General features: G+C 44.6%; 1 protein-coding gene across 8 annotated transcripts in view; it reads left to right on the forward strand.

Annotated features, from left to right (window-relative positions):
* Positions 1–24,357, forward strand: part of GIT2 (GIT ArfGAP 2) — a 49,328-nt gene extending 24,971 nt beyond the window's left edge. For 3 of the 8 annotated variants that reach the window (XM_035017170.1, XM_035017171.1, XM_035017174.1), the window contains 8 exons: positions 3,002–3,144; positions 5,146–5,295; positions 8,895–9,143; positions 10,758–10,847; positions 14,874–14,956; positions 15,550–15,738; positions 20,268–20,331; positions 21,064–24,357. In XM_035017170.1, coding sequence (XP_034873061.1) covers positions 3,002–3,144; positions 5,146–5,295; positions 8,895–9,143; positions 10,758–10,847; positions 14,874–14,956; positions 15,550–15,738; positions 20,268–20,331; positions 21,064–21,276 — 1,181 coding nt within the window. In that variant the 3' untranslated portion in view covers positions 21,277–24,357. Of the gene's footprint in view, positions 1–3,001; positions 3,145–5,145; positions 5,296–7,565; positions 7,676–8,894; positions 9,144–10,757; positions 10,848–14,873; positions 14,957–15,549; positions 15,739–20,267; positions 20,332–21,063 lie in introns of those variants that run through there. The other 5 variants (XM_035017172.1, XM_035017173.1, XM_035017175.1 and 2 more) reach the window with 5 other exon arrangements.
* The last annotated feature ends 13 nt before the right edge of the window (positions 24,358–24,370 follow it).

The following is a 24,370-nucleotide window of genomic DNA, read 5'->3' on the forward strand; positions in this document are numbered from 1 at the left end:
ACTTCAGTTTACCTGTTGTTGCTTACATACAGAACTGAGCTCTGAATAAGAAAATTTGTTATTACAAACTTTAGATGTCTGTGGTGAGAATTATTGTGGTTTAAAATTGTAGAGAACACCAAGCCCTATTTCCAAGGTGCCCTGTTGAGTCTAGTTTAGTAGCTCAGCGTCCTGACTTTTCCATACTTCTTGTTTTTTTTTCCCTAATTATAGAAGTAATACATTTTTAATTATAAAACAAACAAGAAATACATACCATAAAAATTAAATTTTCAGGGCGCCTGGGTGGCTCAGTTGGTTAAGCGGCTGCCTTTGGCTCAGGTCATGATCCTGGGGTCCTGGGATCGAGCCCCGCATCAGGCTCCCTGCTTCTCCCTCTCCCTCTGCCTGCCTCTCTGCCTACTTGTTCTCTCTCTCTCTATCTCTCTGTCAAATAAATAAATAAAATCTTTAAAAAAAAAAAATTAAATTTTCAGTTAGCATAGTATTCCCCAATGACAGTAATCATTAATTGACATTAGTTTGTTCTTGATTTTACTGGTTCAACCAGGAATAAGCAAATTCTAAGAAAATGTATTAAATTTTGGTGAAGGTGCAGTGATAAGGGTCCATACATAGATTTGAAATCTCAAAAGGAATATACTCTTTGATTTAGCATTTCTATTTCTAGTTAATTCAAGGGGAAATGATCAGAGATGTTACATGTAATACTGAAAACATTAGAAACAAATAATAGTGAGAATCACATATTTGGTTTTTTTTTTTTAATTTTTTTAAAGATTTTATTATTTATTTGAGAGAGAGAGGGATAGAGCACAAGCAGGGGGAGCAGCAGAGAGAGAGGGAGAAGCAGGCTGATGCGGGGCTCGATCCCAGGACCCTGGGATCATGACCTGAGCCAAGGGCAGACGCTTAACCGACTAAGCCACCCAGGCGCCCCAAAGAATCACATATTTGAATAGTGCAGACTTTTTTTCCCCAACGAATATATAATGACATAATATAAAGTAATTAGTTTTTTTAATAGGATAGTCCCCATTTTGTAAGGAAAACATTTATACATATATATATGTACAAGTAAATATACCACATTAAGTACTGTGTAAATACATAATCAGTCCTCATTATTTGTAGATCCCATATTTGCAAATTCATCTATTTACTAAAACCTATCTATAATCTCGAAATCAGCACTTTCATGGTAACTTGTGGACATGTGCAGAGAGGCAAAAAATTTGAGTCACCCAAAACACACATTCCCAGCTGAAATTGAACAAGGCTATTTGTATGCCTTTTTGTCTCAACTGTCATGCCGTTAACAAGTGTCCTTTTTAGGTCTACTTGGTACCACATTTTTATATTTTTGTGCTTCTTGTTGATGATTCTGCTGTTTAAATTGGCCCCCAAGCGTAGTGCTGAAGTGCTGTCTGGGGTTCCTTAGCACAAGAAGGCTGTGATGTGCCTTATGGAGAAAATACCTGTGTTAGATAAGCTTTACTCAAACATGAGTTGTAGTGCTATTGGCTGTGAGTTCAGTGTTAACGAATCAACAATGTGTATTAAAGGTGTCTGAACAGGGGCGCCTGGGTGGCTCAGTCAGTTGGGCGTCCAAATTTTGGGTTTTGGCTCAGGTCGTGATTTCATGGGTTGTGGGATCAAGCCCCGTGTCAGACTCCACAGTCTGCTTGAAAGACTCTCTCCCTCTGCTCCTCCCCTGTTCATGCTCTGTCACTCTCTGTCTCTCAGATAAATAAATAAATGTGTTTTTAAACAATGGCGTCTAAACAGAAGCACACGTAAAGTAAGCTCTGTGCTGACCGGCTATAACAAAAGTGCTGTGAGCAAAGGCCGGCAGGGACCTGCCCTGTGTTTCCCCACCGAACAGTGCTTCAGGGTTTGCTAATTCAGCCGTCACGGCAGCTCTGTGTACCATACCGACTGCAAGTGATGACGTGGACTCTGTATGTGTAGGGAAGAGACTGGAAAGGTATAGAACAAAATAAATCAGTGGCTGTGATTGATTACCATTAGTTTCAGATTTTCTTTTATTTATTTTTTAAGATTTTATTTATTTATCAGAGACACAGTGAGAGAGGGAACACAAGCAGAGGGAGCATCAGGCAGAGGGAGAAGCAGGCTTCCCGCCGAGCAAGGAGCCCGATACGGGGCTCGATCCCAGGACCCTGGGCTCATGACCTGAGCCGAAGGCAGATGCTTAACGACTGAGCCACCCAAGCACTCCTCAGATTTTCTGTATTGAGTATTACTTCTGTAAATCAGATGATACATGCATTTTAAATACTAATTTGAAAAATTAAAATTCCTTATTAGAAATCAGACGTCAGCTTGAGTTAGTTGCCTCGGAGAAATTGGAGAGGCTTAGATAATTTGTGAAATCTTTTATTCAAAATGTGTGAGAGCCTATGGAATCATCCCTACTCCCCTGTAGACCATACCTTCCTGGTGTGCATGTGTGTGTCCACTGGGTTGTTCTGTTTTCCCCTTTCTCTCTGGCAGTCAGCCGACTAAATGCCAGCGCGCGCCTGTTCTTTGAGCACCAAGTTTCTAGGCTCCGTTTTAGCAGTCTCCTTTTGGTGACACTACCTTATAAACAAGTTACAGTTAAAATTGAATCACAGTTAATTTTATATTAGTTATGACTTTAGTTCCCTGATTTGGAACTATACTCTGTCTCCTCCAATGAGAAACTCGGGAACCTACCTCCTCAATCTGAGCAGCACTTTGCAAACCACCTAATTAATTTGCCCACATTTGTGAATGACCCAGAGGGACACTGAAATGCCTCTATGCAGTTGATAGTAGACCCTCTGTCTGGTTGGTAACTTGCTCTATGATTCCTATATTGGTGTGAATATAACATTGCTATTTCTGTCATTTTCTTTTAGTCTTTAAATGGCTAAACCCAAAAATCCTCCCAGTGGATTTTAGGGGAAAAAGTTTTTTTAAGCCTGAAGAAAAGTTAATTTGCTTCTATTAATAGACAATGTGGAGCTCATACTGAAAACAATCAGTAACCAGCACAGCGTTGAGAGTCAAGACAATGACCAGCCAGATTATGACAGTGTGGCCTCAGACGAAGACACAGATCTGGAAGCTACTGCAAGCAAAGCAAACAGGCAGAAGGTGAGGTGACACGTTGCACACAGAAAGGGAGAATATGTTTCTCTTTGGAATCTTTCCTCCTACAAAATCGCCTTATTTGTAAACCACTGTGAAAAGTGCTCTGGAGATAAAGTTGGGTTTACTACTAGCTTGGGCCAACAAGGTAAATCGTTTTAAAATAGAGGGTTCTGTGTCCCTAAATTGATTGCTGAAGCACAGCCCTACCTCAATTGTGATTTTATAAAACTTGTGAGGAGGGGCTATTGTGTTTTATTCCTTCAGCAAATGTTTACCAAGTGACTTCTCTGGATCATACTCTCCCAAATGAGGCCTAGTCCCTTTCCTGTGAGGCTGTCCCTGCCTAGTAGGAGAGAGAACTGCAGTCAGAGGTACAAAGGGATACATGTCATAAGAAACACAAACGGAAGCGGAGGGTAGGGGTGTGAGAGGAGACCCAGCTTGTTGGCGGGAACAAGTGTCTCAAGGGGCAGGAGGGGGGTGCTGTGTAAGTGGGATGCCTGTCAACATGTGCCTTAAAGGATGCATGGGATTAGGTATGTGGAGAGGCAGGGGAGGGTGGTCTAGGCAGAGGGAAGGTAAAAGAGGGCATCTGGCACAACCTGCTCATGTGTAGAGACAGCCTAAAAGGAGTGGGACTCACAGCTGTAGCAGAGGCCGGGCGTCACATCATGGAGGAGCGTGACGTCAGACGGAAGAGTCCACACCTTGGCAGGCAGTGTAGAGCCCAGGAAGCTCTTAGGCAGGGCAGGAGGTCGATGGTCAGCAATTTTCGTTCCTCTCTTTGGGGAGGACTGTTCTTGGTAGGTCAGAGAGCAGAGGAAGGAAACCCAGTTGGGGTATTGCTGAGAGGTCGCCCTGGAGCCTGTGCTGAAAGGGTCCAGATGGAAGGGAAGTCACAGTAACCGAGTGAGTGTGGGCCCAAGGAGAAGGCAGCGGAGGCCTGCTGGTGCACCTGCTGCTGAGTCCCCAGGACCTCGCCTCAGATCTGGCCCACAGAGGAGCTCAGCAAACATTTGAGAATGGACAAACAGGAAGACAGATAAAGAGGTCTCAGCAGTAAGTTCGAATGTTTGAAGCGGGGACGTAGACTTACAGAAGATGTGTCCAGAGTTGTCCAGCTCACACGACTGCGAGAAGGATAGTGCCATCAGTAGATACAGGGAATAAGGCAGGGACAGCAAGAGTCACTCGTCCCATCTGCTACGCCCCTGCCCAGCGTCCCCAAAAGCACCAGATGCAGAGCAAAAGCCAAAGTCATGACGGGATCCTACTGATTGGCGTCCTCCTCTCTGCCTTGCACACCTGCTGCCTCTAGCTAAGCTCTGCTGCTGGCTAGAACGTTCCTCCAGACAGCCACTGGACTAATGTCCTTCCAGCTGTTACTCATGTCTCACCTACCCAAAGGCTTAGCCTACCTCTCATTAAAAGGCACCCACCTTCACCCCTACTTCTCTCCCCAGCCTCTCACCCCGCTCCATTTTCTCTCTTTTCCATAGCATTTGTCACCTGCTGTCATACTGTGTAGTCACTTATTTTTATTTTGTCCATCTCTCACTCTTCTGGGGTGTAAACCCCATGGGAGCAGGAATCTTTTTCTATTTTCTTTTTTTATATATCCCAAGTCCCTAGAACACTGCCTGATGCTCAATACAAATAGGCTGGAATGAAGGAATTACTGAGAGAACGAATTTAAAAAAAGAAAAAGGAACGAGCAAGAGAAAGGCAGGGAATACAAGACAAACGCACCGAGAGTCCTCGTCAGACTAGATTTGTGGCCGCGCTCCCTGTTCTGTTAGAAAATATTGACTCTAATTTAACTTTTCAGATATTACAGTAACCCTACCTTTATGCTTTACTTTTGCATTCCTCCCAGAAGCCTTGATTTGGTTTGATTAACTTTGCAGTCCAGCTGGCATGGTCAGAATTTGAAATTCTTTAGCTGTGAGTCTTGAATGTTATCATCATCTCAGATTGTGAACATTTTCCCCAATTTATTTTTAGAGCCTAGATTCAGATTTATCAGATGGACCAGTCACTGTGCAGGAATTTTTGGAGGTCAAAAACGCTCTAGTGGCTTCTGAGGCCAAGATACAACAGCTAATGAAGGTGAATAACAACTTGAGTGACGAGCTGAGAATTATGCAGAAAAAGGTAACACGTTAATAAATGCCAGGATGATTGACTCTTTAACCCCGTAGTATAAGGAAGAATCCCAGGCACAATGCTGGTGGGCAAAGGGGAGAGAAGCAGTTATTGTAACAGACCTAAAAACCTTTGGGCCAAGCTTTTTGGAAGCAGTATGTATTTGGATATTTCAGATGAAGTGGTTTTGAATAGAAATAAATCCAGAGTAAGTTTCCCAGGCGGTTGGCACAGAGCAACCTGGTGGCAGCCACCCTTGCAGTATGCCGTGCTTCCTGAGGGTGTGGGTGCGCCCCTTCCTACTGCTCCTTCTAAAGAATCACACCACGAAGACAGAGCAGGTAGAAGCCCCGAACAGGTGTCTGTGCTTTTCAGCGCTCCGTGCAGAGGGTGCCATCTCTGCTCACTCGTATTCTCGGTTGTTACCCAGCTCTGGCAGCTCTGTCCCACATCCCCGCTCGGTTTTTCACCAGTACTTACTAATTTATGATGTCCTCAGAGCCTAGAGCAGGGCCCGCCACAGAGTAGGGACTCTGTAAGTATAAGAAAACGTTTTCGTTTGCACTAGTGAGAACTGTACACTAGTAAGAGACAATCCCATTTGCCCGGCATTTTCTCGTTTGCTGCCTTTTGGGAGAGTCAGAAATATATGAATATATTAATCCCTAAAAAGAGTGTGGTTACGAGTAGCAAGGAATATGCTTAAGAGGGAGATTGTGTATGTAACTATGAGACGGCTGTCCCTGTCATTCAGTTCTCCAAATTGAGGTTTTGTGCACTTCCCTTAAACAGAAACAAAACGAAGTATGTACCTGTGTCTTAATTCTGCCATTTGAAGAGTGATGTTTCAGAATCATTATCAAGAACAGAGGACAAGGTGCACTCTCTGTGCGGCTGGGTCCTTCCCAATTGTGTCCCCTAAAGGAAGCCCAGGGAACTAGAAGGAGGTCTGTCCCCTCTGCCTGTCAGGGAAGGACACTGCAGTGTACTCTCGCCTGGGGCTTGGTCTAGGATTCTTTTGGTGTGGAGTTCTAGATGATTTTTTTTAGATATATGGCCCCAAACCTATAATACTGCCTGATGATCAACCAGATTTTAATTCACCCCTTGTTCTGGGCCAGCCTGGTCCCATCTAGGGCTGGTGTGCAGCCGTGAACAGGGCAGACCAAGAGCCCTTCTGTATCAGACAGGGCTTGCACTTCTGTCTTTTCTGAAATATCTTTTGTTTAATGAATTACAGTTTGTCCCATTAATTGAACTAATAATTTTTGTTGAGGTGACTTTTTCTGAAACATGCTGACTTTGCCAATGTAAATCAGTCTGCTAAGTATCACTTTTTTTTTTTTTTTTTTTTTTTTGGCTATAATGCTCCTTTAGTATTTGTAGAAATCACCAGAGATAACCTCGTATCTCTGAAAGCAAATGTCTTGAGCCTTAAGAAATGCAGAGTGAAATTATTTACCATTGCTCATGGATTATCTCAATTCTTAGAAATGCTTTTGATTTCTGGAGCTGTTGAATTACCTGTAACTTCTCATTTCCTGTTACACTCCTTCCAAACAAACATGTATAGTCTGATTCTTCCTAAGATCAGCATCAATCACATTTATTCTAGGACATCTCTCTAAATACCAAGGACTAAAATTTTTTAAAATCAAGACAAGGAACTCGTGCTCATCAAACACATTCAAGTAAAATCTGCACTGGATGTTTTAGAGGCATGACAAGTGTTAAGATGAAGTTTCAGATTTCAAGGCGTTATCTGAAAAACTCTATGAGAAGGTTTTTACATAGGCACGTGACCAGACACCCTAGTCGTTCGTGAAGGGGCATGTGTCACTTTTGCTCCTCACTCTCCGGACTGTGTCCATTTCACTTTAGGACATGGGCTCCCTAATAAATAGTTTGACAGGCACCTTATGCTTGTCTCTATCCTGGAATGTAGGAATTTTCAGTGGCTGCTTGTCACTTTGCAGCTGTTCTTTCTTTGGGAAATGAGTTGCAGATAGAAATTAAACCCTGTAAGCCTTTGTGGTGTAGAAGCACTCCGTCACTCCTTAGTGGATCATACTTGGAAAAAACAGAAGTGAGGGTGTTTCTGTGGCAGAGGCAGTATAAATCAGACTGTCCCCCAAATTTGGCATTATTACTATAAAGTATATAGAATTTGCTTATTTTGCAAAGATGTGTTGGTTTTATTTCAAAATTAGGTAAAAGTTTTTGTATCTATATAGTTGACAAAGTAGCATGATTTGTATCTGATCTTTCATATTTAACAGTTGCTTGGAAAAGATGCTAATTAATGAAGAGGAGCAGCCACTATTGGTGTATTATTCACAGATCGGTGCTTTCTAAATAAAAATTGAAAGTAACTCCTAACACTGAATGGGTTTGCTATTGAAAAAGTAATGATCTTCTGGTGCAAATACGTTTGCTTGCGGACTTAAGCCTTGGCCCTGGTGGGGAATTTGGTCAGAGTTTACAGTCTCTGTCAAAGAGTAGACAGCTGAACTTACACCACACCCAGCTTATAAAATGTCACGGAAGATGAAGGAGCACCAGAGGGAAAGGACACCGTGCAGACGGGACTCAGTTAATTGTGTTTCAGATGCCAGACGCTAAGGAGTAACACGATTCCTTGCTGATCCCTTAACTAATTCATCAAACACCATGAAGCAGCCTGCATGTGAGGAATGGAAGGAGCAATCAGGGTCTCCAAGTGACAGCCTCTAACTAAAATAGGGTGGTGCCAGGCAGATTAGAGTATTTAAAGCCGACACCGCGGAGGTTGTGTTTTTGGTTAACAAAGCCCAAGGAGAGAGAGAGGCCAAATATTCCGACCCTGGCTCAAAGCTGATTGATCACCAGAGGGAAGACGCGTGCTACGTGGAGCATTCAGATGAAGATGTTAACGTAGTTCGATAGGCCTCCAGTTTTCTTCGTGATATGTTAATATAGCAAACTTACCATGATTTGGTTCCCTCTCTTTTTTAAGAAGTTCTAAATTGTTTGGAATATCAAGAGTATTCTGTAATAAAAATTTGTTGATCATAATTTTTCTTGTTGGCTTTTTGGGAAGCAGTAGCCCATCTGATTTTTCATAAGCTGAACTTCACTGTCTTTCTTGCTTTGCAAAGCAACTCTGGTTATCTTTGTGCTGCTTCCATGGTGTCTGCTGGCATTTTTGGCATTTGCAAATTGCTCAGGGCTCATTTGAAAAGCAGGTTACCTAAATCTTCATGATCTCAAGCTCTTGCTTGAAATAGCCTTAGAAGAATCCAGAGTCTGGCTCGCCTGCAAACACTTCCCAGGCCCACCATGACCAGTTTTTAAGTGGTTAGACATTCCGTTTTTTAAAAGTCCCAACTGTAACCTTTCTGCAATGAGAAATCAAGCCTGTTTAATTTGCTTGAGTGATGAAGTGAGTTGATTGCGTGTCACTCATTCTAGGAGAGCGAGTTCTTGTTTGTAGTTGCCTGTAACTTTCAACCCAGCTAGCTGTTACTGTTCTTACTGTTTAAAGCTGGTAGTTGTATGCGTTTACTTGGTGTTTGCTTTTTCTGCTTGCTATAGAAAAACACCGTCCCACTGCCAAACATTTCTTTCAGCTTCAAACACTCCAGAGTGAAAATTCGAACCTCAGGAAACAGGCCACAACCAATATATATCAGGTGCAAACTGGTTCTGAGTATACAGACACTTCCAACCACTCTTCCTTAAAGCGACGTCCGTCTGCCCGGGGCAGTAGGCCCATGTCCATGTACGAGACGGGATCAGGTCAGAAACCATATCTCCCAATGGGAGAAGTGAACCACCCCGAAGAGAGCAGGACGAGACTCCAGCCTTTCCCCGCGCACGTAAGTAACACCACTGGCGCTTCCGCTGTTCACTCTCTGTCCAGCCTGACTCCTGCACTCCCTCTCTGAACCTGCAGATCCCTGTGTCTCTGCTTTGCCAAATTGGGCTAGGAGAGTTATCCTTGTGTTTGCTGTATTAACATGTCAACAGATGCTTATTATACTCCCACAGGCAGACAGGGCCGTTGGCGGAAAGTTTTCCAACAAAGTTCAGGATTCTGGCTCCTGTTCAGCCCCCCCGCCCTTTCCTCCCTCATATCCATAATATCTTTCCCAGCCAGTCAGTACTGGAACTTTTTTTGTAATAAGCTTTCTTCCCCACTTCTAAAAACAAAAACAAATGGTAAAGGTCACCAGCAAAAGTAAGTGCCATCTTCTTTGAGGTAGACAGATAGGTGCCCCTCTGTGAAATGGAGCCCTTAGAATTCAGAGTGCCTTCTCTGCCCCTCCCGGTGGAGCAGGTGTGTCTGCGGCCTGGGTGTGCAGGGTAGGCCTGGAAGCCTCCAGGCCTCCGCAGCCTCTCCACGTGTGGTCAGCCTGCTTGCTTAGCTTCTGCATCCCCCTCCTCCCCTTCATGGAGACAGTGTTGCTCTGTCATTTCATAAAAGGGAAATGTAAAACCTCTGTACCGATTTTACAAGTATTGTATGCCAAAGACTGCATTCTGTAACAGGCTGCTAACCACCTTGTTTTACAACGGAATAAGTATTGTGTTGTGAGGTTTTCAAATGTTACATTTCTTTTGGATTAATTTATTTTAAAAACCCATCTTTTGACAAAATGTTACAGACATTTGGAACTTAGGCTTTTTCAGAGAGTAGTATTTATCTTTTTTGAACGTGAAAGTTGTTATTTCTTCAGTCAGATTTTATAGGAGTTTCCAAAAAATTCTCAGAGTAAATGCAGAGTAAAGGATATGGTCTAGTAAAAAAAACTTAGTTTAATTTTGTCAGGCTTCAGTGTGGTAAAATTTCAGTGTTGTTATATTGTAGTTGGGGGTCCGTTACTTCAACTTAAGTTGTTTGGGCTAAAACATTCTAAGGCAATTGATTTGGTACATTTGGTGTAATGGAAATGCCATTGAACTAACTTAAGGATCTTATTTTTGTATAACTGAAAACAAAAGTTAGGAAAAGCAACTTTTGTCAGTTTTCACAGTATACTTTGTAATTTTAGAAACATTTAGAATGCAATGTCATTTTATTGCTAAAGTTCTGTATCTGTACTGAAGAGTAGCTTAATAACCTATACCAGCTGAACCATTCATATAGTTTCTTATTTCAAGTATATCCTGATTAAAAAACAAACATTCGTTTAAGACTATCTGACAAAATTAACAAATTAGGCTAGGTGTTACCTTTTCTCTTATGGGAAAGTAGCTTTATAAATTCCGAGTAATTTCTGGGAGGCATCTCACTAAAGGAGTAAACATTTCTGGGGACCTGTCATCATCTAGCATGGCACTGAGCCTGCCCGTCACAGAAATTTCAGCACTGATCTCACAGAGTGAGTTTGTTTTTAGGATTCTTTTACTGGGAAACCCTGGGTCAAGGAGGCGTAGGGTCTTTTGTTTGTTTTGTATTTTCCCGAGTGTGTTTCTTTTTCCCCTTCCAGATCGGGAGGAGTGCGCTTGTGACCTCCTCTTCGTCTCTGCCTTCCTTCCCCTCCACACTTTCCTGGTCGAGGGACGAAAGCGCCCGAAGGGTTAAGTACACTCTGACCGGTCTGCTGTCTGGAGGAGGGGCAGTGCTCCTGGGCGCTTTGTGCTTCTCCTGGCCCTCCTGTCCCTCCACTAACTGCCCTTCTGTCCTGCATGAGGCAGTGCTTCCCCCAGGTGTCTCAGCACAGTGGCGTGTGCACACGCACGCACACACGCATGTCTGTAGGAGGTGGTCTCCCTTTTGTCTAACCCCACATTGCTCCATTTCACTTAATATTTAACAAAGTTTGCAACGCACCCTATAACATTTATTCAGAGCAATACTGTCTTTTTAAACAATCAAAAACAATTAGCTGGCTGCTGGTTAAATACTCTAATAGGGCCACTGTGTCAAATTTGTCCAGAGTAACAGTTGTCAGATTAACACTAGGATATTTGGGCTAACTGAAACACTAAGACACCATGCTTTATTATTTTGTATTGTTTTGCCTGTTGACACTTTTTATGTCCAAGCCATACCTGACACACCCAGGTTCTGCAGTCCCTGTGTCCTGCGTCGGAACTGCAACACGTGCCAGCATTGGAGGACTTGGAGGTGTAGGCGGCTGCTAGTACGGAGCCGTTCACGTAATGAGTTGGTTGAGTCCCGCTTGCTGATGTATAATTTACATTCCCTATAACAATATGTGATTCAGGTGAGCCCCTTTTAGAGTAGGCAGACAACAGTCTTAAGCGCCTCTTCTATACCCAACCTTTTGGTAAGTCAGAGTGTCCCAGGGACTTAGGTGACATTCTTGCTCCCAAAGGCACTGTCAATTTAAAAAATCCTTTCCTGTGGCGCCTGGCGGGCTCAGTCGGTTAAACGTTCAACTCTTGATCTGAGCTCAGGTCTTGATCTCAGGGGCATGAGTTCAAGCCCCCCACTGGGCTCCACGCTGGGCGTGGTGGAGTCTACTTAAAAAAAAAAATCCTTCCCTGCACAAAGAGTGCATGATGTCAAGCTGGAAAGCAGTGGAGAGGGTGTACAAGCTTGGAAGACCTGCGTTCAGGTCATGGCGCACTCTTGCTTTAACAGAAGGGTAGTGTGATCCAGCTTGAGAGGCGGGAAGGTGGCCGTGGGTGAGGCACTGCCCTCACAGACAGGGTGGGGTCTGCAGGAGGCTTTTTTTCCATTCCCGCCACATCAGTAAGAACGACAGAGAGTCATTCCTTGCCACTGCCGGTGCCCCATGGCTCATCGAGGCCCTGTGGCGGTTCTCTTCCGCACTTGGAGGTAGTCTATTAAAAGGCATTCTTGTGTGATACTTAGTCTTCTGAACAGTTCTGACACTGAACTGCAGTGTTTTTATTGTAATTTTCCAGTTAAAACTAAGGGACAGATAAAGAGAAATGAAACCACTCATTTGAAATTTTGCTAGTAAGAGTCAAGTAAACCTTTGCCCACTGTGAAATTTGTTTAAAAAGAAAAAAATATCTATCTTCTTTGGTAGTTTTGAGAATCCTTGGCAGGGACTGCTTGCTGAGACAAGTTTATACAAGATTAACAGTTATGTCATTTAAACTGATAATCTTGATTGTTCCTGACAGCTTCATCATGAGTTTAGGCTTTTATGGCATGTCTCTATTCAGAGAAAATTGCAGATCTGTTCAGTAAACTGAACCAGCACCAGCTATAAGGTAACTTTTCTATTAACAGCTTTGAGAGAGCAGCACTTTAACTAATAGGTCTTAATCTTAGCTCTGCATGTTTACAATAATTTTCATAAAATTAAATGCTGGCTAATTTGAAATCCTGTACCATGCTTTTGTTGACAACGATGAAATACTGTGTAAGTAACTGATTTCCCAAGTGGTTATTGCTATATGTTTTCTGGGCTTGAGGAACATTTCCTGAGTACTTGTTGGATATATGAGCTGTTACTCTTCTAAAATGTTTAAATGAAACTTGGTACTTTCGATCATTGTGGGGTAATGCATTTGATTTGTAATTATCACATTTACATCAAGGAAAGCAAAAAGATTGATTATAAAGATGTGAGATTTTCTGGGTTTAATTCTGTTTTCTAGATTTTCCACTGGAGCAGCTCTGGATGAATTTTCTAGAATAATTATTTAAATGCAAGTTTTTTACGTATTCATTTTTGTATGTGCATGTGTGTGTGTACACACACGAACACACCTGCACATACAAACACTCATCCATGTGTATGTGCATGTGTATATAAAAACTAAAGGAAATAAGCATTCCCTGTGAAAGGTAAGATGGGGTATTTTTGTTTGTTTGTTTTGGGGGAGCTTTTTTAAGATCACCTCTAGAAGAGCCTGCTTTCCCTGTTCCCTGCACGGGGTACAGTGCCTAGCTTTGGTCTTCCAGCTACACTTCTAGTGTCTAGTAACTCACTGACGGGTTCATAAAGCCAGGTCAGAATAAGGCAGCAGGTAAAACAGAACTGCTTACTGGTAGGAGATGTAAACATAGGGATCTGGAAGGTTATAGTAGATTTTATAGAACTTAGCTTTACAGACTCTCCACATGGCTCCAAGCCAACACTTTAAATCATTTGCCAGATGAATTTGAGTGGACAGAGCATGAGTTCACATTGAATTTTAGGAGCCCAGCAAGCGTCTTATATTAGAATGGCTAGAACCAAGTAAGAGCACTCAGAAATATGGGAAAACCTCAGCACACGGTGGAAGGGCCAGCCTTTGCCCTGGGAGGGGAAAGGGAGGCCATGGGGAGAGTGAAGCCAAATATGGCATGAATAAGGAGTCTTTCCCCACCTGGGGGCTGGCAGCCTTGCAGGTCTGCATCGAGCCTTCGGAGGGCCAAGCAGCATTACCAGCAAGGAGCAAATAATTAGACTTTATATAGACTCTTAAACTGGCCTACTCTATGCTAGCCATTCTTTTGGATGAAGATACAAAGTCTCCATAGGTTTGAACAAGGATCTTAATTTACAGCCATATCTTTAGCCACATTTTATTGCAGCATCAGTAAAATTCCTTAGTCACATATTTTGAGTAACTTGGATTGGATTAAACTCAAGGGATAAAGGTAGAAATAGCTCATATTTGTATTTTGCAAGGTGATCCAGTTAGGTTTTGAATCAATTTCCACTGACTTCTGTTCTAGATGAAGAAATTCCCAAACATTGTGGGTAAAATAAATACTGAGGGAAGATCATTTTTATTAAACACTCCAGAACTAACATAGTTCCCTTCAAGGGCATGTGGTCCCCTCCAAATTTGGTCACCCTGGAAGACCCTATGCTTCGCTGTGCTGACGTTTGCCCAAAACATTTTTAGGATTCCTCTTTTGAATCTGTGTTTCATTTTTTAATCTCCACAATTGCATCAAGTATTTATATTTTAAGGGATAGATGTTTTGGGAAACATAAAAGTGGTTGGAAACCAAGTGTCACGCTGGGTTAATCCATTTTGGTTCACAAACAACATGCAGCAGTAAATTAATAATACTGGTTTTCTTGTGTGGCTCATACCAACTGTCTCTGAGGACAGTTCTTGGAGAGCCCTAAGTGTTTTGAGCAGTGACAATCCTCAGGGCCCCAGGCACGGAATACTGGAGATAGTAGGAGACAGGACCTAGGTTCTTGGTGCTGGTTTTCTGCTGACTCTGTGGCCTTGGCTTTGTCCCCCAGCTCTTATGGCCCTTGGTTTTCTCATCTGGTATTAGACTAGATAATCTGCAGCTGGTTTCCAGCACCGAAGGTCTTAGGTATGTAAGTGCTGGCCTGTGTGCATTGTATTATGGTTAAATTCCATATTCCTTAGAGAACTAAATGTGGGTGTGTTGCTTTTGCCTGTCTGCGTTAGTTTATACTGGGGATCTGCTTATGAAGTTGCCACTGAGCTAAGAAGAAAATGGTGCCAAGAGGGAGAGAAATCTTTTCTGGATCTCCTATTCAACTTTTACTAAACTTTCAATAAAGGGTTGGCTCCTGGAGATCTGGGACCTGGAGGCCACATAGTGTAACCGGTAACAGTTCCTAGGCAAGGCTCCCAAATGTCTCGGGCTCAACACTAACGGGTGTTGCCTTTCTTTCTTACAGGCATCCAGGCTGGAGAAGCAGAACAGCACGCCTGAAAGTGACTACGACAACACCCCCAATGACACGGACCCAGACGACACGGGGTACACCTGCAGGACTGCCCTGGGGCGGGCTCTCGAACCCAAGACCTAGCAGCCGTGCTCAGGAGACGCACTTTATCCCCCGCATGCCTCCTCTCTATTTTCAGACCCATGAGCTCGTAGAACATGGAAGCCTAAGTTCATAGTTCAACCTCTTATCCTATTATTACCCCAGGGGCCTGGTTTTCTTTTACCAGCCTATTATACACGTCTCTGAGTGGCTGTAATGTGCTTAAAATCAGTACTCTTAAGTCAACGTGAGGTCACATTCTACATTTGCAGCCCAAGGGTTGAGCTTTCTTAAGGATGGCTTTGTAACAACACACCCTCGCTGTTCCACTTGTTTCCTCCCTTTCCCTGTCTTTACCCTTTCTCTGAGAGTCATAACTTTCAGCCCCGTGGTAGCAGCTGCCATGTGAGCTATGGCTGCCTGTTGAGGAAACAGCCTCACCGTGAGTCTCCTGCCAGACAGGATAAAGGAAACCACAAAAGCAGCCAGCTCATGCATTCAGCAAATGCACATGCACTGGCTCCTAGAACCAGAGAAGCAGCTAATAAGCACCTGTCACATTTAGCCACTTCTTTGATGGTCACAGGTCAAGCAGAAAGGGAAGGCAGAGGAGTATGGTGTGGCAAGGCGATGGCTCAGTACCGGATACAGCGGAACCCCACACAGCCCCAAGCCCCATCCTCCCCAGCACGGAAGACGTCATCCGGAAAACTGAGCAGATCACCAAAAACATACAGGAGCTCTTAAGAGCAGCTCAAGAAAATAAACATGACAGGTAAGGGGGTTGGAAAATTCTGCCTGGAAAAGTGTACCTGCTCTGGAAGAGCTGCTGCTCATTATGAACAGGGATTTTTTTTTTTCATTATGCTGATCTTTTTAAGGTTTTTTGAAAATTTCAGGTTGGCATAACAGGCCAAACTTGTAAATTTCGGTGTTTTTTTGTTTTTTACATGCTATTTTCCATTTTCTGTGTTCTTACGAAGTGCTCTGGAAACAGATGCCTCTAGAAATAGAACTGCTGCCTATTTAGGGTTATTGATATTGCTGGTGCCGATGGCGAGAGGAAAGAAAGAAGCTACCTTAGACCTTGCACTTGATTGTTCCAGCCCCTGTGCTCCCTGTGGTCTCCCTAGCTAGAGCAGAGTTGTCTGACTTAAAAGGTATCCTGATATGAACTTATTTCTTAGGTCTCCTTTTCATGCATGTATGTGTGTATACGTGCGCAGCATGTGTGACCATCTAGGAAACAAAGCGGTTTACAAATAAAAGTGAATCTAATTGACACCCAAATAATTCTGTGCTCCTGAAATAACAGTCGTCTTACTCTGAGCAGAAGCACATCCTGCAGAGTTGTTGTTTGTATTTTTTTTAAGATTTTATTTATTTATTCGTCAGTGAGAGAGTGAGCACAAGCAGCGGGGAGAGGCAGAGGCAGGCTTCCCGCGGAGCCTGGAGCCCGATGTGGGACTCGATCCCAGGACCCTGGGATCATGACCTGAGCCGAAGGCAGACGCTTAACCACTGAGCCCCCCAGGTGCCTGCAGAGTTATTTCTTACGGTGAAGAAGGGACTGGCTCTTGTTTCAGCTCATTCTTTTGTTCCCTGAGCATGAATTCTCTGAGAACTTCTGGTGAGTTGTTAACTGCTCTGGATGACATCCTAGTTTCACGTGGCCAGCCGAGTCTAGACACACTCGTGGAATGTGTAACATCCTCCCACTGAGTTACGAAAGCAGCAGAGGCAGTCATAAGCCCCGAGCAATCTCAGTGTTTTCCGTGGGTCAGCAGAGTGTGGCGCCCCGGCGAAGAGCTCCGTTGTGGGCAGTGCGCCCACAGAGGTGGTTCCAGGAACACTGTACTGCTCCTCCTTGGTCCTCCCTGTTCGCTTATGCCGCATAAAGATGCCCAGTCATCTTTTGCCTTCTCTGTGTTCCCGGCACTGCCAGGCTAGGCTCCTCTCTCCTCCTTCCCTTTTTCCACAACTCCGACTTCCCCCAGGGTCACTACTTCCACTCAGCGGGAGAGGAGTGGACAGTGGTGAGGGATGAGAGTTCGGTTTCCCAGATGGACTGCTGGAGGATCCTCGGAGGAAAAGAGGAAGGCCACTGCTCAGCCTCCTTCCATGAGAATTACAGGGCTGTTCATCCCCCTCCTTCCAGGCAGCCTCTCTGTCACACACCCCCATGCCTCACGAGCTGCAGGTGCTCAGTCCCTCCGCTCGACGCCACGGCCTTGGCAGCAAGCAACTTCAGGAGCTCCCTGCATAAAGCAGGGTGTGTTACAGCACTCCAAAGGGCAGTCTTTTACGGGCTCCCGACACCGAGGTGGCCTCCCTCCCCAGGGCTCTCCCACCGGTCAACAACAGGCTGCGCTTTTCATTTACTCCAGTTCTGAAGTGCCATGCTTGTATTTCAAACAAAAAAAAGATGTTTACATTCCACTGTTCTCTTTGGTAGTTGTCAAAAATAGAAATATCTGCCTGGAGGCCGTTTCTGGCCTCAGAGATCACAATAAGGTGCTTGTTTTTCTTTTTTTTTAAAGATGTACAAACCCATTCAAAAGCGTTACAATCTGATTTTTTTAAGACCATGAGAGAATGATGCAGAGTTTAATCATTAGTTTACTCTTTCAGTTTAAATTGGAATTGATCTAGAGAATTTATGTTCTATGAATTGTTCAGTGTTCTAAAATCTCTGGTTACTTACATGTGCAAGACACTTTATAATTTTGCATTGTAGTGATTAAACCCATGCCTTCTCCTCTTATTCATCTGTCATTTATGCTCATCCTAAGTAGACCAGCAGCCTACGCAGACACATTCAGGCTTTGCCCTGGTGCCTTGAGCCAAGCAAGCTGCCCATAGCCCCTGACCTTGCCTCAGCCTGGTTCCTCCCCTGGGCCTCTAGCCCCACTCCCTGCCTGTCTCTGTCTCTCTCTCATACATGCACACACGCACGTACAATCACACAACTCAGGAGTACTACATATGCACAGAAGCCTTTTTTGAGGAAAGATAACAACTTGAAGTTGTGAACATGAACTCTCCCCGAGCGAGGAGGAGGATGACTTTCTCATTAATCTGCATGTGCTTTCTTTTGTGGCTCATTGGGGACTTCCTAAAGTATTTCGTACTGAGTGAGTTTTTGGGAGGTGTCCTTAGGAAAATTGTCTTCTGTGTAGCAGGGGGAAGGTTGAATTATATTTCTGGGTCAAAATGAAAACTGTAAGCAGAAAACTCTCAGGTGTGATTCTCTGTTAACGTGTAATTAATGGACATACTGTTCAAGTAAGATTGATGCCTGAGACAGTGGTTGCCATAGACACAGCCTTTTTCCCTGAGTGTGTGACCAAATGGGTTGTTGCCCCTTCCTTCATACACAAGTGAAGTGACTCCCTCTGCCTTGGCTTTTTTGTTACCATGTAGAATATGGTTTTAATTGCTCACAAAGGTAAATGTCAGGATTGCCCATTTGAAGGTATTTTGGGATAATATAAAAACCACTTTCTTAAGATACAATGATTTAATTAAAATGTAGCCAGTCTTACTTAAATAGTTTTGAGACTAGATTTCTTACAAAGATGAAATACAGGGTTGTTTGTTATGACAGTGTTTAAGCAGAAGCCAACTTTATGACTTAAAAAATGGAGAAAGAATTTTACTTGAGGGCTTTAAGTGCAAAGCTGGATGCCGAACAAGATTTCATTCCCTGTCTTGGAAGGGAAAGTTTAAAACACAGCCACATGGGTGCTTGTGGAAGGCCACACCTGTGTATTCACACCATATTTCCTACCATGCCACAAACAGGCTGCTAGCAAGCTTTTCTCATATCCCATTTCCCCCCTGGGCTCTGTGGGTCAGTGTCCTAAAACCAGAACCCAGGCCAGGTGGCAGCATGCTCGCTAAGAACTGTTGCTCAGTCCCATCTTCAGTGTGTCTCTGTCTCTTGACCTCGTAACACATACTACTCAGGGCGGAAGCCTAATATTTTGAAGGTGCAGAGAACCAGCCCCATATGCTGCACATCACAGTGCCAAGAATAAGAAGCCTGAGTGAAGCCCAAGTCTCAGTTCCTGCAGTTTTCCTCACCTAAGAAGTCAGAGTCACCAGTCACGAATGGAAAGAGGCCTGCTCTAAAGAAAGGCGTGAATCTATTGTGTCTCTGATAGCAGGAGAGGCCTATGGTGTGGCATTGAGGGGCCCAGGCTCGGGGGCTGGACAGTCGGGTTTGTGCCCGGCTCTCTCTCACCAGCTGCAGGACCTTGGACACATTCTCTGCTTCTCCAGGCCTCAGTTTCCCCTTTTGAAAAATTGGAACAAAGCTCTCCGTCAGTGCTCCTGAAGCCTCAGCTCTCGACTGTCATCTAGGGGGCCCTTAGGATGCCAGGTGGCCTGGAGGAAAGGACGAGGACAGGCAGAGCCATGCACTTTGTCTTCTTAGGGCTCATTAAGCAAGCATAGAAAGTGCTGGCTGTACTCCTAGCCTTTTATTACAAGCAGAGTCATGGCAGCTTCATGAGAAAGTGCGTAAATGATCAAGTACAAGAGGGGACCTCAGTGTTTTCTCTTTACCCAAAGTAAAGCTTTTTGATTTCCCAGCAGTTGAGATGCATTTGGATAGAAGGAATTGAGAGATGTCCGTCGGTTTTAACCAACATGTGGGTGTCGAGATAGAGGCTCCAGTTCTAATTTTAAGGACTTTTTTTCAGTCCTGTGTTTTTTGTTTTTGTTTTTGTTTTTTTAAAGATTTTATTTATTTATTTGACAGAGACATAGCGAGAGCAGGAACACAAGCAGGGGGAGTGGGAGAGGGAGAAGCAGGCTTCCCGCAGAGCAGGGAGCCCGATGTGGGACTCGATCCCAGGACCCTGGGATCATGACCTGAGCCGAAGGCAGACGCTTAATGACTGAGCCACCCAGGCGCCCCAGTCCTGTGTTTTTAAGTTCTGTGGCCTCTGTGTGGAAATCCTTGCTTCTCTCTCAAGAAATGAGAAAGATGAAGCACATGAGAACCAAATGACCCACTGGAAGAGGTATGAGTGTTGTCATAGACTGGCTGGCTGGCTGGCTGTGGCTTCCCCTGGCTAGTCCACGTTCCATACCTGGAGACTGTTTGTAGCAGATTGAATGAACTTTCAGGAAAGGATGGGGACCCTGCTTCTGTTGGCATGGCATCTGCAGTGGGCTGGCGGCAGCCTCAGCCCCTTCCCTGGGGGAATATAAATGGAGCACTTTCTGGCCCCTGAGTACTCTCCATCTCTGCAGTACTTTTGCTGTCCTTGAATAACCTCTTCAATATTCTTGCAGCTATATCCCCTGCTCAGAGAGGATACACGTAGCTGTTACTGAAATGGCAGCGTTATTCCCCAAAGTAAGTCGCTTCCTACTTGCTTGGTACAGATCCTTTTAAATGAACTGAAAGAAATTTTTTCAGGACCCTTGATATTATATTAACCTTTTTTTAGCACAGGTTTTAAATATGCAGTGAAAGAGGACACAGAAATCACTTTGTCCTACATGAATATCGGTGGGGTTTTTTTGTTGTTTTTTAAAGATTTATTTATTCGAGAGAGAGAGTGCATACGCATGTCCGTGAGAGTGGGGGAGGAGGGGCAAAGGGAGAGAATCTCAAGCAGACTCCCCACTGAGTGAGGAGCCTGACTCGAGGCTCCATCTCAGGACCCATCAGATCATGACCTGAGCTGAAACCGAAAGTCAGACGCCTAACCGACTGAACCATCCAGGCACCCCTGTGAATATTGGTTTTAATAAGACAAGAATGTGTGAGCCCAGTGCTAAAAGGCAAAGCATTAATAGAATAAAATTGTATCTGGAATATTTCACCCGAGGGGTTACTACTGTTTTTCAAAAACTACCTCAGAATAGGATATCCTACTAAAATGACACTGCGTACACTTTGACCGAGCACTCTCACGATGTGGGCCGCACAGCTTGCCATGTCCCGAGCACCCCCACTGAGAAAGGGCACGATGAAACTGCCGTGCACTGTGGAACAGCTTGAGCTGTCCTCACAAGAACGCTCGTCCCTGCTCTTGGGTGTCTACCGCACAGCTCACGCAGACAACTGTGTTCTTCTGTTCAGAAACCCAAGTCTGACACGGTGAGGACTTCCCTGCGCTTGCTGACATCCAGTGCCTACCGACTCCAGTCAGAGTGCAAGAAGACCCTCCCCGGGGACCCCGGCCCGCCCACAGACATCCAGCTGGTCACGCAGCAGGTCATCCAGTGCGCGTACGACATTGCCAAGGCCGCCAAGCAGCTGGTCACCATCACCACCAAAGAGAACAACAACTGAACAGCTCAGTGCCGGCCCTTGCATTTTCTAGGCTTTTTAAAGTCCACTTTCAAATTGAGATGTGGAATTCTGCCACTTTTTACAGAAACAAACATTTAATGAAAGTTTAAAACTTTTTTTTAAAAAACTCAGTATTATTTTTGCATGTTTTCTAACAAATTTTCGACTATTAATTTAACCCACTTGCCTTATTTTGTGCCTGTTTGCCAGTTTCCTCTCTGATGTTCTGTTGTGCTGTTGAGTTGATGGTCATAGTCATCCAAATGCATAGCTTGTTTCAAGTTGGTTAGAACTTTTCCATCCCTTTGAAACTGCCCGTTTAGGGTTAAAATTATAAATGAGATTTTTAGTGAAACATTTTCTGGAGAGAGTTGGGTTTAAAAAAAAAAAAAAATCCACCTCATCTGTTCCCTAGCAAGCATTGTGCAATAAGCGTATTTTCCAGCCCTAGTGCAAAAATCTCTAAAGTTTGGGGTGTCTCCAAACATGGGTGGATGTAGAGAAAGGACTTTGCCCCTTTCTAAAAGTAGTATATCTCTCTTGGAAGGAAACACTGAACTGCTTCATTGCTTTTAACTGTTTTATCTTGTTAGGTGTTCTTTTATTTGATGTTTCAGTCTGGATCCTCTGTGTCTTTTACCATCATCCTGAGGTCTCCGTGGTGCCAGATAAGCACTCATCCCCCATGTCACGTGTCATTTGGCCCTGTCCAGGTAGGAGTGCGGCCACGTTATCACGCACGGCTCAGTGCTCCACCTTCCTGTGGAAACCAGATGTGTCATTCCAAATGTGTGGCAAAGAGGAGTCAGATCCCACAAGCCCTAACTAATTCTGTGCCACCCCATTCAGATATCACTGCCATAAACTGTGGGAAGAGAAATTACCTACTCCCTGACATAATGTATCTCTCTCCCAGAACTCGGTTTCTCTAACCATTTAAAGCTTCCTCACACGGCCTGTTTGGCACATCTCATCACCTTTAAGGACTTCTTATAAGGTAAGGCTTATGCAGTCATCTGAGTATGATTTCTCCTCCATTACCTCGCTGGTACTTTAAAATTAGAGCTCATCTTTCACGAATTCCTCAGCGAGTACTCTAGCTGACTGCCAGCTATCCCGAAACTACAAAAGTACAGGGTTAAGCTCTGGAACATACTGACATTGGTTTTTAAACTACTAAAAAGACCTTTTTTGCTCTGAATGCTAAAGCTATTCCTGTCCCTGCTTCTTGCGCGGTTTTGTGGACTGGAGGGGCCAGGCAGCACCGATGGAGATGAATGAAGTGGGCCAGGTACAGAGCAGGGCCAGAGGACCGTGGGGGAGAAGTGGCACACCCAGTAGGGACAGCAGCTCCCCAGTTCCACCAGGCTGCCTTGTGGAAAAGAGGGCCTGGGGTTGGCCGAACTTCGTTGTTGTTTTTTTTAAGAGACACCAGAAATACGGATATTTTTGTGCCATTTCTCTGTTTATAAACGGCGACAAAACATTGTCACAGCACATGTGTGGGTGAGCTATGGCCTCCAGGCTGCAGCCCACAGTCTCTGCCCGGGGCTCCTGTCAGCCGCAGTAGGAAGGCCACACCTGCTTTACTTCTGAGCCTTACCTGTACCCTGGCCAGGCCTACCCTGTGTCAAGTTGCTTTTAGTCCTCATCTTACCCGTATATTCTGTCCCATAGTGCTCATTCATACACGTGACGAAGTCAAAGTAATCACAGTTGCCTAGATATGTGCTAAATAAGCCTGTATTTTCACAGAACTGTTTGACTCACAAACATCTTTATAGCTTGACCGGATGCTGTTGTGAAGGAAGCACCGTGATGGTGTTTGGTTTACTAAGTCCTGGTGTGTGGATGCTTTTGCCGGATTTTGCTACACTGACTAGCGTGGGGAAAGGGTCCACATCTCCAAAAGACTCATCCACTTGTCTGCACAATCCTAAGTGCCATGTTCCTGTTGGATGCTGAGGGGATGCCTTCTACCTTAAGTTCAAGCACCATCTGATAACTTTGTCTGCATGCTGCACATACTTAGCTATCTCTCCTTCTCTTTCTTGCAAACACCTGCCCTCGTGTTGGGCCCATGCGGGGGCCTCAGGAAAGGCCCAGTGGCCGTCTTGAGTTGGTGCCTCGGCCTCCCAGGGAGGACAGGCTTCTAAATGAATCGTCTGCGGGGGGTGCAGCAGCGTCCTCTCTGGAACACTCAAGGACGAGTGATGGAGGACCTTGTCTCTGTGCCCCTAGAGAAAGTCAAGGAGTGTGGGGACCAGAGAGCACTTCCAACTGTAAGAGCACCGCAGGCGTTTGCTCTGAGAACCCACAGTGCCAACACTCCAGAGAGAAGTTCTGGATGGAGTGGGATGCCTCCCTCTGCTGCCCTGCACATTTCCTCCACCTTTTCTGAGACCCGGTCCTGTTGGCAAGCGGCACCTTGTCTGGACGGCCGTTCACCACCTTTTGCACATGTGTTCCATAGCCTTGCACTAATGCCCACGTTCTTTAAAGTCATTTTTTACTCTTGGTTCTCCAATCTCCCCCCATCCCCGCGCCACAAGCTGATAGGACGGAGGTGCACTTTATGAAACTGGCACTTGCCGAAGGAGACTGCTCCGCCCCGAAGCTCCTTTAGCTGAAGTCCTCCTCTGCCTCGGAACGCAAATAGTTCTTATTTGCCAAAGAACAGGGAATCAGGCCCAAAGATCACATACGGCATTTCATACAATTGGAACCACAGACGCACACCTTGGGAGCTGTTCTCCCATTCCTCCAATGGTTGAAGCTGCAGAACCAAGAGCAAGACGAGCATGTGTCTGTCCACAGCGCTGTGAGCTCTCCAATCCTAGATTGTTCCTTCTCTCCCTGTCCCCGTGAAAGGCACCCTTGTTTTTATGAAAGAAGATGCTGCATAGGAAAAACGAAATGCCTTTCGTTCAAATGTGTTCTATCCATGTCGCCCATCATTCTGTACTTTTTGTGTCTCTTGTACATTCTACCCCTGTAATTACTGTACAACCCTGTAAGCATTGTAAAATTGTTTTGGAATTTGTGCCTGCTAGTTATGCAATAAACAGACTCTATAGTGTCTTTGTGGTAATTC

Source organism: Mirounga leonina, unplaced genomic scaffold (assembly GCF_011800145.1).
Source record: "Mirounga leonina isolate KUSES-001 unplaced genomic scaffold, KU_Mleo_1.0 Mir_171, whole genome shotgun sequence".
Lineage (NCBI taxonomy): Eukaryota > Metazoa > Chordata > Mammalia > Carnivora > Phocidae > Mirounga > Mirounga leonina.